Here is a 17,196-nt window from a genome sequence, read left to right as displayed (position 1 = left end):
ACTTCCCAGGTCCAAGTGAGTCTCCTGACTCAGCCTTCTGAGTAGCTGGGATTATAGGCACCCGCCTCTAAGCCTGGCTAATTTTTGTATTTTTAGTAGAGACAGGGTTTCACCATATTGACCGGGCTGGTCTTGAATTCCTGACCTCAGGTGATCCGCATGCCTCAGCCTCCCAAAGTGCTGGGATTACAGGTGTGAATTACCGTGCCTGGCTGATACATGTATACATTCTATAGTGACAAAATCAGGGTATTTCGCATGTCCATCTCATTTATTAATCATCTCTTTGTATGAGAACATTCAAAATTCTTTTAGCTGTTTTAAAATATACAATACAATATTGTTAACCATAGTAACCCTACTGTGCAGTGTAACAGCAGAATTTTTTTTTATTTAAAAATATTTATTGAACACCTCCTCTTTACCTGGCAATAGGTGACATGCTGGATATACACGGTGAACAACACAGGCACAGTCCTCACTTTATTGGGTTCTCATTAACCAAAGAAGTTTTATAGATGGAAAGGATTTACAGCTATAATGTTATATAAGTTATTTAACCCCTTTGAGTGTCAGTTGTCTCTTCTATAAAATGGGGTTAGTAATATTTTCCTTCCAGTATCATTATGTTCCCATCTTGTTCATAATACATATCCCTGGTTATCTGCCATATAGCAGGTACTCTATGTTTATTACAGAACTAATGAATACATCAAAAATGAATATATAGGTCACTTAAGCAATAGGTCCACATTATATAGTAGCCGATATTATGGACAATATTTTCTTCTCCTTTTTAAAAGTCACTGTCACAGATAACAACAATAAATGTGACAACTCGTATTTGTTTACTCTCACTTTTTTTCCTTGCTAATTTTTAAAGATAAAATATGTTCTTCGTAGGGACATGGATGAAGCTGGAAATCATCATTCTCAGCAAATTATCGCAAGGACGAAAAACCAAACACCGCATGTTCTTACTCATAGGTGGGAATTGAACAATGAGAACACTTGGACACAGGAAGGGGAACATCACACACCGTGGCCTGTCGTGGAGGGGGGAGGGATTACATTATACCTAATGTAAATGACGAGTTAATGGGTGCAGCACACCAACATGGCACATTATACATATGTAACAAACCTGCACATGGTGCACATGTACCCTAGAACTTAAAGTATAATAATAATAATAAAAATAAAAGAAATGAGCCAGGCACAGAAAGACAAATATCACGTAGTCTCACTTACAGGTGGGAACTAAAAAAGTTGAACTTAGAAGTAGAGAAGAGATGGTGGTTACCAGAGACTGGGAGTAGGGGGAAGACATTGGTCAAAGGATACAAAATTTTGATTATATAGAGGGAATAAGGTAACAGCAGAATTTATTCTTCCTGTCTAACAGTAACTTTGTACCCCTGGACCAATCTCTCCCCCTTCTTCCCCACTCCCTACTATCTCCAGCCACGCTAAGCACTATTCTACTCTCTACTACTGTGAAATTAACTTTTTGGTTTTTTTTTTTTTTAAGATTTCACATTAGTGAGATCATGCAGTATTTGTCCTTCTGTGCCTGGCTTATTTCATTTTACAGAATGTCCAGGTTCATCCATGTAGCCACAAATGACAGAATTTATTTTTTGTGGCTGAATAGTATTCCATTGTGTGTGTGTGTGTATATATATATATTATATATATATATATATATATATCACCTTTTCTTTATCCATTTATTTGTCAAATGCACACTTGGGTTGAGTCCATATCTTGGCTATTGTGAATAGTGCTGTCATAAACATGAGAGTACAAATATCTCTTTGACATACTGATTTCCCTTTCTTTAGATGAACATCCAGTACTGGAATTGCTGTAGCATATGGTAGTTCTATTTTTAAATTTGGAGGAACCTCCACACTGTTCTTCATACTGGCTGTACTAATTGACATTCGCACTAACAGTGTATAATAGTTCCCCTTTCTTCACGTTCATGATGGCATTTGTTATTTTTGTCTTTTAATGATAGCCATTGTAACTAGGGCGAGGTGATATGTCATTGTAGTTTTGATTTGCATTTCCCTGATGATTAGGGACATTGAGCCTTTTTTCATATACATGTTAGCAATTTGTATGTCTTCTTTAGAGAAATGTCTATTCAGATCTTTTGCCATTTTTTTTTTTTTTGAGACAGAGTCTCGCTCTGTTGCCCAGGCTGGAGTGCAGTGGCATGATCTCAGCTCACTGCAACCTCTGCCTCACAGGTTCAAGTGATTCTCCTGCCTCAGCCTTCCGAGTAGCTAGGATTACAGGCATGCGCCACCACGCCTGGCTAATTTTTGTATTTTTAGTAGAGACGGGATTTCACCATGTTGGTCAGGCTGGTCTTGAACTCCTGACTTTGTGATCCACCTGCCTCGGCCTCCGAAAGTGCTGGGATTACAGGTATGAGCCATTGCTCCCAGCTGCCAATTTTTAAATCAGATTTTTTTTTTTTGGCTGCTATTTGAGTTTCTTATATATTCTGGGTATTAACCCCTGGTCAGATGCATAGTTTGCAGATATTTTCTTCCATTTTGTAGGTTGTCTCTTTAGTCTGTTAATTATTTCCTTTGCTGTGCAGAAGCTTGGCTTGAAATTTTTAAAAGTGTGATTTCTATGTGTGAATCAATCACAAGTCATGTCAAAGGGAATTTCTTTTTCCTCAGGAGGAAAAAGATTAAACGCAAGTGTTCACAATTGACTCCACGTGGTTATCCACATTATGTTGTCACAATGATTGCACCTGAAAACTCATCTAGGTCTTTGGAAAGAAGAGAGTGGAGGACTAACATTTATTGGGACCCTCCCATATCATATATCTGCCTACTTCTATTAATATAGCCCTGTACAGCTCAGATGTGCTAGCCTTTGTTGTCTCAGAAAATCTCTCTCTGTCTCTCCACACACGCCCCCCCACACGTTTCATTACTGAACAATATATATAATACTTAAGTTTTCTCCTGACCTTTTAGCTAGTAGAGTGTATGCTCAGCACATGAGCACTAACTAGGGTGACCTAACAATTTATCACATAAACTAGAATACTTTTGAAAGCAAAAGGGGACCCTATTACAAATGACCAGACAGCTGGGCCTCATGAAGTGCATCATAAGCAGCACTGCAGCTGGGAATGAACAACCATCAGTGACTTGAACCACAGCTTAGTGAAAACAGTGGCAACAGCCTTGACCTCAGAGGATTTGAAGAGAATCTATGAGCAATCCCCAGGGATGAAATAATTCAGCCGTTCAGAACCTTGTCCCTAAGTAATAAGGGGTTTCCCTGAGCACAATCTCTTCTCATATTTACAATCACTCTGCAAGAGAGATATTATTATTCTTACACCAGAGATAAGGAAATGGAGGTTTAAAGAATGAATGCAAAGTGTCCAAAATCCATACAGTCAGAATTTGGTAGAGCAGACACTAGGACTTTGCCCTCTCTGATTCCAGGCACCAACTTGGAAGCCATGTAATGTCCTGGGATGGATACAAATTTTGGTGGCCACCGATCAGGGTTCAAATTCCAGCTCTGGTTACCTTGGCTGACCTGTGTGATCACAGTGCAATGTTGAGTGTAGTAGCTAATGTGAATACAGTGCTTGCCATAGTCCCTGCTCTGTACTACATGCATTCCCTCTGCTATCCCATTTCATGCTTTGTACTAACCCCATCGTGTGTGTACTATTAGAAACCCCATTTTGCAAATGAGGGAGATAGTCTGAAAGAGGCTGGAAAAGTGCCCACTGCATGAAAGATACACAATAAGTATATTTCCCTTCTGTCCTGACCAGAGGGTCAGAGCACAGTAGAGGTCTTGAACCATTCTGTGTTTTATGATATTGTTCTGGAAGGTCTTAGGAGGCGATCCCTTCTCCTAATGAATGTGCCTGCTTTTCCAGTTTTTCCAAAGGCTCAAGGATTACTTGTTATATGGTGCATATTAGTTTTTTTTTTGATGTGGCCAAAATCCCTCCTACTTTCTTGAAATCATTTTGTCCCATGCAGTGGTTGTGGCCATGCATAAGAAACAGCAGGTGGTGCCAGATGACAGATGGTGTGGGAGCGCGTTCCCCGGTAGGAGGGGGCGCGAGCGAGCAAGCAGGCAGGCAGCTGCCAGGAGCTCTTCCCTGCTCGCTCACGCCTGCTCTCAGAAGCTCCGATCCAGACACACGCGAGGCGCTGTCCTTTCAGCACCACAAGCTCGGGCTGAGGAGGGAGGACTCCTGGCCGCCCTCCTCCTCTTCAAATTGGCTTGAATCTGCTCTGACCCCCCACGAGTGCAGCACAGTAAGTAGGCATTTGTTTTTGCTATAACCACTCCCCAATATCTTCCAACCCCTTTCACCCCCACAACAACCCTGTTTTGTCTAAACGTTCCATCAGCAGGATTGAGAGAAGAAATTCAGTTGTGTTGAGCTTCTGGGGGTGGGAGGGGAGCACCATTTGACTTCTAAGGGATCTGGAGATGAATAAATGTGATTTGTTTATTTAGTTGGCAATCCTGCAATATGGGGGCTGCTAACTTTCCATGGAACCAAAAAAAAAATGGCCCTTCGCTATTGAGGAAATGGAGGCATTCCATGGCTGAATAACAGGATCAGGTTCAAGCTAGCCTTTTTTTGTTTGTTTTTATTTTAGGAAATTGCACCTCATGTACAATCCACATATGATGTAACAGGGTACACATTGAGACACTGAATGTATTTATTGTGTTTTAGGGTATTGCTGATGGAAAACCAACATAATAGAATAGCAACCAGAGTGGTGTGGTGAAATTTATCATACTGCGGGCAGGGGGGTGTTATAATAGGACTTCATTTTGCACTAAGTATAATCTTTTTACTGGCATTGTGTGAGCACTTTAGCTCTAGGGTCTTGGGCATTTGTTTTACACTTATATTTTTTGTGTGTAGGTTTAGGATTTTCCTTGAATTCCTTAAATTTGAGTGCTGTTGAACCCCATGGGAAGGTGGCATATTTTGATGAATAAAGAAGTTTTGTCGTACAATGGGAATCATGTCAGGAAATCTAGTGGAAGATCAATGACTGATCACTAGATTGAAAGCCACTTGAGTGGAGCTGTTGAGGACAGTGCTATTTTCTCTGTCGTCAGCCCTCTCTTTCTGCCTCACCTCCTGCTGTAACCAGAATCCCACTGCTTGCCTTAGGTCTGGGAAGAAAGGCGTAAGGATGGTGAAGCTGAACAGTAACCCCAGCGAGAAGGGAACCAAGCCGCCTTCAGTTGAGGATGGCTTCCAGACCGTCCCTCTCATCACTCCTTTGGAGGTTAATCACTTACAGCTGCCTGCTCCAGAAAAGGTAAAGCAGGTCCTCTTGCTCTCATCAGCCCCCAGGTTCCCCCATCTCAGGAAATAAAGCAGCAAAAAATTCCACCCCCAAATCCTTTCATTCCCTTATCTGCCAAATGTGCTCCCTTTCTTGTAAAATGTAGTTACTCCTTCCAGAGCCAAGACATCTCTAGTGTTATTTCAGATTTATGGTAAGTGTTTATTCATTTTTTTGTTCATATCTGCATAAATGGGCAAGCAAATTGATCTTTCCTTGTTAAAGTTTTCTTACAGCTGGTGAATACTAATAAGCTTCTAGATGGTGACAGAAAATTCATCTTGATTATTTTGGGAAGGTCTTTCAAAAATTGACAGGTATAGATTTGAGGACAGAGGATTGGATTCACTCCAACAAGCATTCAGTTTGTACCTGCTAAGGCCCTGTCCCTATACTGGGAGTTGGTTATAAAAAGACAAAATTACAAAATCCTTTTCTAGTATGACAGATTAATCTAATTCATCCTGGTAAATGTTACACCTGAGCATTACAAAGATTGTGAGGGTGCACAGGTGGAAACAACTAAATTCTGTTGGGGTGGAGAGGGTTTGGGAATGGGACTGAAAGGACAGGTTAGGCAAACTGCAGAGGAGAGCATTTGAATTGGGCTTTTAAAGGTGAGTAAAAACCCTTCCTGGCAGACCATGGAGTGGGGAAGGGAAGGCATTTTTAAGGCAAAGGGCACACATATGCAAAGCATGGAGAGCTTTAGGGGAGCAGCATGACTGCAGGAGAGTGTCTTTTGGGGAGGCGTGGCTGGAAATGAGTGACTGGCTGATGGCACATCTCCTGACATGGGAGTAGTCCATGAAGAATGGAGGTGGGCATTCACACAAAGGTGGGGTGGGGGTTATGGACACAGAAAGGAGAAATAGTATCATTTCAGGTCCACCTGAGACAACCTGGGGTTTTATTATGTGAGTTTTTGTACACGGTAAGGGAGAGACTTGGAGGCCAATGATGGAGTTCCCTGGCTGAAGAGCGAACAATGGATCATTCCATCTATTTGATTTCCCATTGGCATCTGCAGGAGGGCATTGTGTGTCTTAACCAATTGGCTTCAACCAGCCAACAGAAGAGGAGCCAAAGCTAGATAAAGGGGCTGCTGATTGGCCAGGGGTTGAATCATTTGTTTTGAAAGTGCAGAGATTGTCAATAGGAGAACGTGCAGGGGTGGGGTGGCAGACAGAGAGAATTCTTAAGAGCCATCCTAAGGAACTGGTAAAGGCTTTAAAGATAAATTCTGAACAGGCAACTAACACTAAAGAGATGAGAAGGGGCAGTATTAATAGAGTATGTGCTGCATGTATATCAGAGCTTCTTGGTTTTGAACTGCATATTAGAATCACCTGGGGAGATTTTGAAACTCCTGCTTTCTAGGCCATGACCCAGAACAATTGTATCAGAGTCTCTGAGAGTGAGACCCAGGTATTAATATGAATGAAATCTCCCAGGTGGCTCCTGCATGCAGCCAAGTTGAGGACCATTGTTTTAGGTGTGCATTAACCCTGGGAGTCAGGGATTACTCATTCATATTTATAGATGAAAATTTGGTGAGTTATCCAAGCTCACAGAAGGAGTAAGTAGAAATGTTGGAGCTTGAACCCAGATATAAGTAGCAGTTGGGTAGGAGAAGGGAGGGATATTCTCTTGGGGCTTTGTGAGGCCAACAGCTATAGCCTTGTAGATCTGCATGTCTTTAAGAGGTGTGAAAAGAAAAGGGATTGTGGTGAGGTCATCTCTCCCCTAGCCTTCTACATGCCTGCAGGTCATCTAGAGATTATCATGGTCTCTGTCTCCCCTTACTCTCCCACCCACCTCCTAGGGCTTTATTCTTTCCTTGAGAGAGGAGGCAGGTCTGATAACCACTGAGTATCCAGTCCAGGTATACCAGAAGCTGTCCTAAAGCCTGAAGGATGATGCATTATCTCTCATAGTGGGCCTGCATGCATGCAGCGTGAAGCCAATTATCCTGAAAGATCCAGGGGACCCAGTTTAACACTCTGATTGTCATCACACAGTCTTTCACCAGGGCAGCCTCAGTTTCCTGTTTTGTGATATGGGGAGGATCACACCTACCTCACAATGGTCAGAACATAGTTAGATGTGGCATCATATGTAAAGTGCCTGGTAAAAAAAAAAAAAACTACAAGAGAATAGCATCACCATTTTTCAGGTGCTTCCTAAATTCTAAGCTATATGTGCGCATGCACGTGCACACACACACACACACATACACACAATCACTCACACATGCATGCAATTTTCTTTCTTCTCAGGAGTTAATAGGCCCCAGTGAGGGAGTCACTACTTTGGTCTGAATTTTACAGAAGCTCAGACATAGAGTGGTAAAGTAGCTCCCCACAGCAAATAGCTGGGAAAGCATCCTGGATGTAAAGCCCAGGCAGTGCTGTTCCAGAACCTTCCACCTCAGCAGGAATGAAGAGTGAGCCAGGCTGGGAGTCCCCAGGTGTGGTCTGTGGCTTGAGCTCAGCCACTGACCCACAGTGCACTCCATTCCCCTCTCTTAGGTCTGTCTTCTCTGAGTGGGGAATTGTATTATCAGTTTTCTGTGCTAATATTTAGATTTTAGAATCTTTACAAGAGTAATTACATTTTTTCCCCAACATGAGAACAGATGTGTTAAAAGTAAATTTTGCTCAAGAAGCCAAAGGTCCTCTAAATGCTTAGAATAGTGTCCAGATGACCAGCAAGCACTCTGAAGCCACCTCTTTAGGTGGGTTCAAATCCCACTCCAACTCTTACCAGCCTGCTTTGGCTAAGAACTTGGAGGGTAGTTTCTTAAGTTGCCTCAGCATCAGTCTTCTAGTGTGTAGAATGGGGACGCTAATTTTGGGACTCACCTCACAGGACTTTTGTAGAGGAGGCAGAGTGAGCCCTGACACAGCTGTCAGCTGTCAGCCCTTTGGTTAGGCTCCAGTCAGATAGTGAGTATTTGAAGCTAAGATGGTTATCAGAAAGAAGGATATTTGACCCCAATGTCAGATCATGGCTTTTCTTTTTGAAAATGTAAAATAGGGAGTATGCTTGTAATACTGAAAATCAGTATTCTAAGTATCCTTTGTAGTATGAAATCTGAATTTCAAGAGAACAGCTTCTGGAGGCTAGCTGGAGTCCTCTTGTGGAACGTGTCTGAAGACTTGTTCCAGGCTAGGGAGGGGACTATGCAGGGCATTCAGGTTATTTCAGTTAATCTTCCCAGCAGCCTTGTGAGGCGGATCTCAGTGCACCCATTTCACTGATGAGGAAACCGGGGCTCAGGACAATATAATGGCCCGCCTAAACTTTACAGATGAAGAGTGGAAGGGCTAGGGTTGGAACCTTAGTGTACTTGATGTTCCAACTTTTTTTTCTGCATTGCACTGCTTTCAGTAAGAAATCTCTCATTCTGGGAGAGTGCTTCCTTAAACTCTGGGCTTCCTCATCTGTGGCTGCCCCTTAAGCCCTCCCCCTGGCAGGCTCCTGGACCTGGAAGGGACCTGGACTGGTCCCCCAGACAGAACACCAGAGGCCCTAGTGCTCTCTCCCTGCCTGGTGCTGGAGAGACTGGTGTCTGCCTCAGGGAGGAGCACCAGGCTCCTGAGTTGCCTCCTGCCTCTTCTCCCTTTCATGCAACTCACTGTCCCCAAGCCTCCACACTGCCTCCAAGCCTCCCCAGGGCTGTGCCTTGGTCCTTCTCCCATGGAAACCTTCTGCATCTCCTCACCCCACAACATCCCATCCCTGAATCTTGACCTTGCCACTCCAGCTCTTTCACCATCTGGCCTGCTGGCCTCCCTTCCTTTCACTCCCACGTTGTGCCTCGAATATCAGCGTGCCAGACCTACCTGCAGCAGCGGTGCTCCACGGGGGCGGTTCTGTCTCCCTGGGGGGCAGTTAGCAATGTCTGGAGACATTTTTCATTGTCACAACTAGAGGGAGGATTCTACTGGCATTTTATGGGTGGAGGCCAGGAACGGTGCTAAATATCCTACAATGTACAGGACACCCAAGTCCCCCAGTCCTGCCCCTGGGAAGAATTATCCTGCCCCAAATGTCAACAGCGCCAAGGTTGGGAAACCCTGCCCTAGAGTCTCGCACACTCCCCAGGATGTTCCATACCTTCACCTCCATGAACATGCCATTCCTTCTGCCCAGAATGCCCTTCTGGCTCCTTTGCTTGTATGATGTCAATATTAATCTTTCTAAACCCAGTTCAGACAAACCTCTCCTGAATGCCTTCCTCAACCACTGATAAGTATAGCCGTAGTTGTACCTATTCATTCATTCATCGTCCATCTATCTATCCATCCACCAATCCATCCATCCATCTACCCATCCGTTCATCATCCACCCATCCATCCATCCAGCAAGTCTTGTAGGGTACCCTTTGTGAGCCAGGCACTGTGCTAGGCCATAGATACACAGCAATGAAAAGACAGTATTGGCCACTGCTTTCATGGAGCTTCCAGTCCAATGAGAAAGAGAGACTTCAAACAATCTATCATACACATAAAAGCATATAGATGCAAATTATGAGAAAGGCTATTAAGGAAAGAACAAGGTGTTGTAAGGAGAGATAAGACATATAGGGGACCTAATTATAATGACAGGATGGTCAGGCAGCAGGCCTAACTGAGCCCTGAGGAGGTTGGAGGAACGATCAGGGGGCCACATTGGCTGGTGATGTCAAATGGTGGGGAGAGACTTAAGAGATGAGGTGGGGTGGGCACCAGTTTATGTGGGTCCTGGTTTGTTTGTTTTTTTCGAAAGGTATTTAAAGCAGGAGAGTCACAGGATCAGAGTTTGATTTTGGAAGATTGCCCTCGTTGCTGTGAGCCACCCTAGGGACAAGGGACAGGCTCAGTCTCATGCCTGGTCTTCTGATCTCCTCTACTTCTTTCTGTCCAATCAGTCCTCCATGCAGCACCAGATTAGTGTCCCCCAAAACAGGGGTGACTGGGTTGCCTGAAGCACCCCCAATATGGGAGTAGAAGAAAGGAATGGGAGGTCTGACACCAGTTAGAAGGCCACTGCTACATTCAGGGAAGAGAGGGTAGTGGGGCAGTGGCAGTGGGGTGGGGAGGCTAGTGGTATTTAGATGTGGTACCAGGTTGATTGGGAGGAGAATTTGCTTTCTCTGCTCCATTGCCCACTAGACCTGAGGCCCCAGCTAGACCTGAGGCTGTGTCATCTCGGTAGCCTTAGGCCTGGCATGCAGTGGGCAGTGGAAATTACTGGCTGATCCCCTCTCTTGCCTAGCTTAAAACTGGACTCAATTTCTCTGCTTGGTAGCTGAGGAAATAGACTCAAATCTAGGTGGCTTTCTCCAGGCCATGGGAGCAAGCTCCTGAGAAGCTGGAACATTAGTTTGCAGACATCAAATTTCAGGACATGCCTTTGGTGCTTTGCTGCCTTTGGTTCATCTAAGTAGCCACAATAACCCAGGTGTCCCCACAACCCCTGTGACGTTGCTACCATGATACCCATTTTACAGGTGCAGAAACAGGCTCAGACAGGTGGAAGGCTGTCCTTGGGTGCACCAAAGGAAAACAATGCAGCCAAGATCTGCATGCAGGTGTGCTGGGAAGGGTGGCAGGTCTGCAGAAAGCAAACCATAGACAGGCACAACCCACCTTGGCAGAGCCACAGGGGAACCGTAATTGGCAAGTCTGATGCTGCGCTCTGGGCAAACGCTTCTTTTCTTTCTATTGATTATTAAGTCTTTATGCATCTTGGAGGAGGTCACTTACCTGCTTGCAGGAGGAGAGGAACACAGATATTTAGAAACTAATGACTAATGTATGGCATGCTTTAAATTTTGCACAGTAAGCCACATGCACTTCATAGTCCTAGAGACCTGGGTTCAAATCTCAGCTAAGCTATTTACTTACTGTGTAGCTTTAGACACATTGCTTAGCATCTCTGGGCTTTGAGTTTGTTCAGCCCTAAAACAGGCAATAATATCTACCTCAGAGTGCCAGTGAGGGAAACAGTGTGACAGTTGTCTAATGGGCCCAGCTCAGTGCAAGGCATACTGAGGGAGAGCACAGATAGAGTTTCCTTTCTTTCACTGGACATCCAGAATATGTCTCTTGAAGATGATAGGTTTAGAAGAAGACTGCAGAATTGGAGCATGCTGAGAAGGATGGGGTTTCACAGGTGGGTGTGGGATGGTGTGGGGCCTGATGATGCTCTGCAGGGGAGGCCTGAAAGGGGACCTATGGCTGTCACTGAGGCCTGTGTGCCTTCTGGGCCTCTCCCTGGGCTTTCCGCGGGGTTTCTTTTTCTCTCCAAGACGCAAGATATGAGAAATGTAGGCTTTCCCCAGGGAACAACAGAAGTGCACATCCCTGCAGGCTCCAGGCCCTAGAGCCCCCTGGTTCTTCAGAGAATCTCAAGAGATGAATTATAAATCATCTCAAATTGGGACAACATCTCTGACTAGGCAGATCCAGCAAATAGGTAATGATCAATAAACATAAAAAAATGCCTTATAATTTAAAAATACAATTTTAAACCAAATATACTTTTTTACCTACCAAATTGGCACACACAAATAAAGGATATTTCCTCATGTTGACAACACTGGGGCAAACTTGTCCTCAGTTCGCTCTTGTTGGTTATGTAATGTGATGCAGTGTTTTTCAGAGGGTATTTTGACATTGTCTGTACAATGTAAACTGTGGATAGCATTTGACTGGTATGCTTTTCACTGGTAGGAAGTTACCCTATGGGTATATATTTCAAGTATGCAAAGGCCACTATATATTGGAAAGAACTGGGAACAACTTGGACTGTTCCTGAGAAGGGCCTGGTTAACTGAGCTCTGGCGCATGCATGCGGAATCCTAAGCAGAGGTTTTGAGAATGAGGCTGATCTGCATGCGCCAGCGTGGAAAGATATAACAGACATGCTGCTTCGTCCAAGCAGCTTTAAAGAGAATGGTGTGGAGTGATCCCATGTGGGGAAACACATATAGTGTGAGCATTTTTTATTCTTGTAATTCATAAGATAGTTTTGGAAGGACACACAGAGAACTGTTAAATGTTTGGGAAATGGGAATTGGGGTAGGTGTGTTCCATTTGAAGAATTTTATTCTATACTTTTCATCTTTTTTTGTTTTTACCATAAGAATGCATCACATTTTATTCATCTGTTTTTAGAGACAGGGTCTCTGTCATCCTGAAGCTGGAGTGTAGTGGTGTGATTGTACATAGCTCCCCGCAGTCGTGAACTCCTGGGCTCAAGCAATCCTCCTGCCTCAGTCCCCTAAGTAGCTGGGACTACAGGCACATGCTACCACACCCAGGCTGATTTTTAAAGACATTTAATAGACGGGGCCTTGTTGCCCAGGCTAGTCTCAAACTTCTGGCCTCAACTGATCCTCCTGCCTTGGCCTCCCAAAGTGCTGGGATTACAGATGTGAGCCACTACACCTGGCCTCAGATTTTCTATTAAAAAAAAATCACCCCCATTTCACAGATGGTGAATGGTCTCAGGGAATGGATGTAACTTGTTCACTTTGACACACAGGGAGATCACTGTGAAGCCAGTGTCTTTGTCTGTACAGGGAGGTGTCAGAATAGCACAGTTTAAATTCAAATCCTAACTCCACCTACTTGTACTGTGACCCTGGGCAAGTTTATTAACCACTCTGACCCTCTGTTTCCTCATGACACTAGTATCTTTCTCTAAGGATTGTTGTAAAGATAAAATGAGGAAAATACATAACAAATGTTTATCATAGTGCCTAGTACATAGTAGATGCTTCATGCAACAGTGTAATTATTATTGTTGTTGTTCATAACATTCTCTATTTAGTCCCAGAATCAGGTTCCCTGTTTCCGGAGGTCACAGGGCTACCCCAGGCGGCAAGGAGAAATGAACAGTGACATGGCCTGGGCCTCTGGACTGTGGAAGACCCAGGTGGCAGAATTATGGGCTCCACTGTAATGATTCCAGCCTAGGCAGCTTGCTTCTGTTCAGAGCAGGAGCTGGAAGTCCCCCGTAGAGGATCCCGTGGAGAGTACCTCATCTTGCCCCGTGCTGTGCATTGCCATAGAAGTGGGGAGTTGGCTGGGCATGGTGGCTCACGCCTGTAATCCCAGCACTTTGGGAGGCTGAGGCGGGCAGATCACAAGGTTGGGAGATCGAGACCATCCTGGCTAACACAGTGAAACCCCATCTCTACTAAAAAAAATACAAAAAATTAGCCGGGCGTGGTGGCAGGTGCCTATAGTCCCAGCTACTCGGGAGGCTGAGGCAGGAGAATGGTGTGAACCCGGGAGGTGGAGCTTGCAGGCTTGCAGTGAGCGGAGATATCAGGCCACTGCACTCCAGCCTGGGCAGCAGAGTGAGATTCTGTCTCAAAAAAAAAAAAAAAAAAAAAAGAAGAAGTGGGGAGTTATAGACTTATTGAGGCAGATAGTTCATTTGAGACCAACTTTTATACTGCCTCTGAGAAAGCAAAGCAAGGCCCAGCAAGAAAAACAAAGTTTATTCCATGGAAAGAGCTCCGGACTGAGAGTTGGCATTCGTACTAGAGACCTGCTTCCAACTCAGTCTTACTATGTGACCTGTGGCAAATCCCTTTCCCGCTCTGTGCCTCAGTCTCCCTATTTGTGAATTGATGAGGTTGGACAACACTGCCACTAAAGTCTTTTGAGCACTGACATTTTACCCTGTGTTCAGGGCCCAATACCAACCTTCAAGGGCCCAGGAAAAAACTCGAATCCAAAGAGGGAGTGTGGAGTGAGGAGCGAGAGGTGCAAATGGGGGAAGTTCCCAACTAAGGATGCAGGCCCCATCTGGGCAACTTCACCGTCTCTCTTTAGAAATGGGATTTATTTGTTCACTGATTCATTCCACAGTTTTTATGGCCTCCCTATTATGTCATGGTTCCCCAGGATCAGAGTTCAAGTGTTCGGTGGCACTTGGAACTGAGCTTAGGTTCAAGTCTGGGCTCTGCCTCCTAGTGGCCATGTGAAGTTATGAAGTCATTTCTGCTCTCTGGGACTCAGGGTCCTTATCTGTAAAATGGGAATAATTACCTTTACCTCATAGAATGATTGAGAAGATTTGCTGAGATATAGGATGTAGTTTGGCACAGTGCCAGTCATGTAGTGGGTACCTTTACAAAAAACCCAAAACCATGATCAATAGGGAAGACTATGATATTCTTGAGTTTGAATCTAACTCAACCCGAGGCCAGTCATTTGATCACAGGCAAGCGACTGAACTCTCAGAGGCCAAATTTCCTCATCTGAAAAATGGGAATAATAATAATGATTTTGAAGGAGAGAACTGAGGCTTGGAGAGAATGCTGTCAGGAGAATTATGAGAATTGAATGAGTCCACATCAGCAGGGCACCCGGCACTGTGCCTGGCTCACAGTGGGGACCCAGTGCCAGCCATTCATTGTCCTGGCTCTGAACCTGTCTCTTTGCTCCAGGGATGATGGGTATAGCTTAGATCTATTTTTGGACTGTGCAAGTCCAGCTCATAAAAATACAATCTTGCTCCTTGTCAGCACTTCTGCACTTTTATTTATTGTTCCTGCCAATCCTGGGACCTCTCCATGTGGGAACCTCTTCATTATTGATAATCCTGGGAAGTAGTATTTTAAATTTTTATGATCTGTACTTTGCACCGTCTGAACCACCATGTATTATCTGGCCTTGCCAGTGAAATGGGAATTATATCCAGACAAGGGGTCCTTTAGGGATGAATAATTTATCCCATTTTCACAATGCCAATTATATTAAATTATGTTCTTCATATTAGCAGCTGACAGGACAATGGGGATCCAATGTGTAAATATGGAAAGAAAACAAAGTTATTGCTTTGCCCAAATCCACAATCGTATTTGAAAACCTAGAGTTTCATTTTTCCAAATATCTATAAAACCCCACTTTTAAGAATAAAAAGAGTAGGAGGAATTTTGCCCCTCCCCTCTCTACTTTTCTTCTCTCGTTTCTGCTGATAGACAAGGCGCTCAGGGCTCTGTTTTGCTCCATTTTCTTTTAACTGAGGGAAAAAGAAGAATGTCTAGAAGAGAGGCTTTCTTTGCAAATTTATTTTTCTCCTCTCTTGCTCTTTGCCTATGCAAGCTGATTCCTCCAGGGTACAATTAATAACGATTGGCTAACATTTCTTATTGCTTTCCCTTTCAGAGTACTAAAAAAAAGGAACTGTGACTTTATCGTTTATGGAAGGGAAATGTTTCTGGCTCCGCTCCACAGGAACAAAACACGAAGCTTTATGAAAGGCCTCTAGCTGGCTGGTTGTAGTGACTTTGTAGGGTTGTATTTTCCCTGCTTTCTGCTGGTCCCCACGCAGTGTACCTTCACTATGGCCAGAGGCCTCTCTTGTGCCTGAAATGCATATCTGCAAGGCTGTTTTCTCATTTATAATCATTCCTTAGCTCTTCACTGCCCTCACATTAATCTTCAAGGTGCCTAGCCTGGCATTCAGAGCCTCCGTGTGCCTGTCTAGCTTCCTCCCTGTCATCTACTCACCTCACCCATCCTGTTCCCTGGCCACTTAAAACTGCTTCTCTGTAGTTGCCTCAGGTGCTGGCCTCCCAGATGTCTTCTGAAGGTTTACTGGTATTGTCTCTCCCTTGATCTAGAGGGATCTTTCCCCTGGATTTGGAAACAAGGAAGCTGGCCAGGGCAAAGGTCCAAAGAGAGATGACTGTGTCCTGTATTGGGGTAGAGGCCGTGCAACTGGATGAGTGGGTTGATTTAAGGGAAATTTTTGAGGAAGCTGGAGCTGGAATGGGTGGAATAATGGAAGGAATTTTGAGACTAAAGGGAAAGGAGGAATCATGAGAGATTCTGTGTTTGATTTGACATAAACAGTGGTTTGGACAATGCTGCTGTTATCTTCTAAGTTGGGGATTACATGGCATGAAGATGTTGAGAGTGAGGTGGCTGGGGCAGGACGGTCAAGGGCGAATGTCCAGTGGGGTCATCTGAGTGTTGAGTGATATCTGAGTGGAAGTACGTATTTGGGAGTCATGAGGATAAACAATGAACTTGATTAGCCAGGTGTGGTGGCACGTGCCTGTAGTCCAAGCTACTCAGGAGGCTGAGACAGGAGAATTTCTTGAACCCAAAAGGTAGAGGTTGCAGTGAGCTGAGATCATGCCACTGTACTCCAGCCTGGGCAGCAGAGCAAGACTCTGTAAAAAACAAACAAACAAAAAATGAACTTGGAAGTGATGGGAGTGAGAACATGCAGAGGGGGCTGGTAGTGGAAAGAAGAGTGGTCATGAGCTGACTTTGAGAAATCCCAACACTGAGAGATCAGCAGAAAGAGGAGGAGCCTGGAGTGGAGACTGAGGAGGGCTGCTGGGTGAGCCAGCAACAGAACCAAGAGAGAGGCTGCCATGGGCCCAAGGGCGGAGAACCTTTCAAGGAGGAGAGAGAGAACAAGCTTGTCAAAAATGACTGAGAGGTCAAAGAAGATGAAGGCAGAGCACTGTCCATTTGTTCCAGGCAAACAGGCCAAGACCTTTTGAAATGGAGATGGAGTTCCAAAGAGCTAACACTTCCTTGGGTGAAGACAAAATATTGTGTAGCAGCCTGAGTTGCTTTTGGAGAAAATGTGGCTTAGCTAAAGAAAAGAGCAGATGACTGAGGACTCACATGGTGTCAGGTACCCGCCTGTCTCTTGGCCTGTATTTGAACTTTGTGGTTTGAGGAGTGAGGACCTGAAGCTAAAGGGACTGTTTTCATTAGAAAGTCACTCAGAGCCTAAGTAGCATTTCATAAGGGTTCAGAGCAAAGCAGGACATGGATTTGAA

The 17,196-nt window shown here is 44.5% G+C and overlaps 1 protein-coding gene across 1 annotated transcript in view; it reads left to right on the top strand.

Annotated features, from left to right (window-relative positions):
• The first annotated feature begins 4,085 nt into the window (after positions 1-4,085).
• Positions 4,086-17,196, top strand: part of NSG2 (neuronal vesicle trafficking associated 2) — a 63,062-nt gene continuing 49,951 nt past the window's right edge. Inside the window, exons 1-2 of the mRNA XM_003273249.2 lie at positions 4,086-4,325; positions 5,207-5,357. Of these exons, the coding sequence (XP_003273297.1) occupies positions 5,229-5,357 (129 nt within the window). The 5' untranslated portion in view covers positions 4,086-4,325; positions 5,207-5,228. The remainder of the gene's footprint in view (positions 4,326-5,206; positions 5,358-17,196) is intronic.

The sequence above is a fragment of the Nomascus leucogenys genome, chromosome 2 (genome assembly GCF_006542625.1).
Source record: "Nomascus leucogenys isolate Asia chromosome 2, Asia_NLE_v1, whole genome shotgun sequence".
NCBI classification, from domain to species: Eukaryota; Metazoa; Chordata; class Mammalia; order Primates; family Hylobatidae; genus Nomascus; species Nomascus leucogenys.
This window is presented reverse-complemented; position numbering and strand designations above follow the sequence as displayed.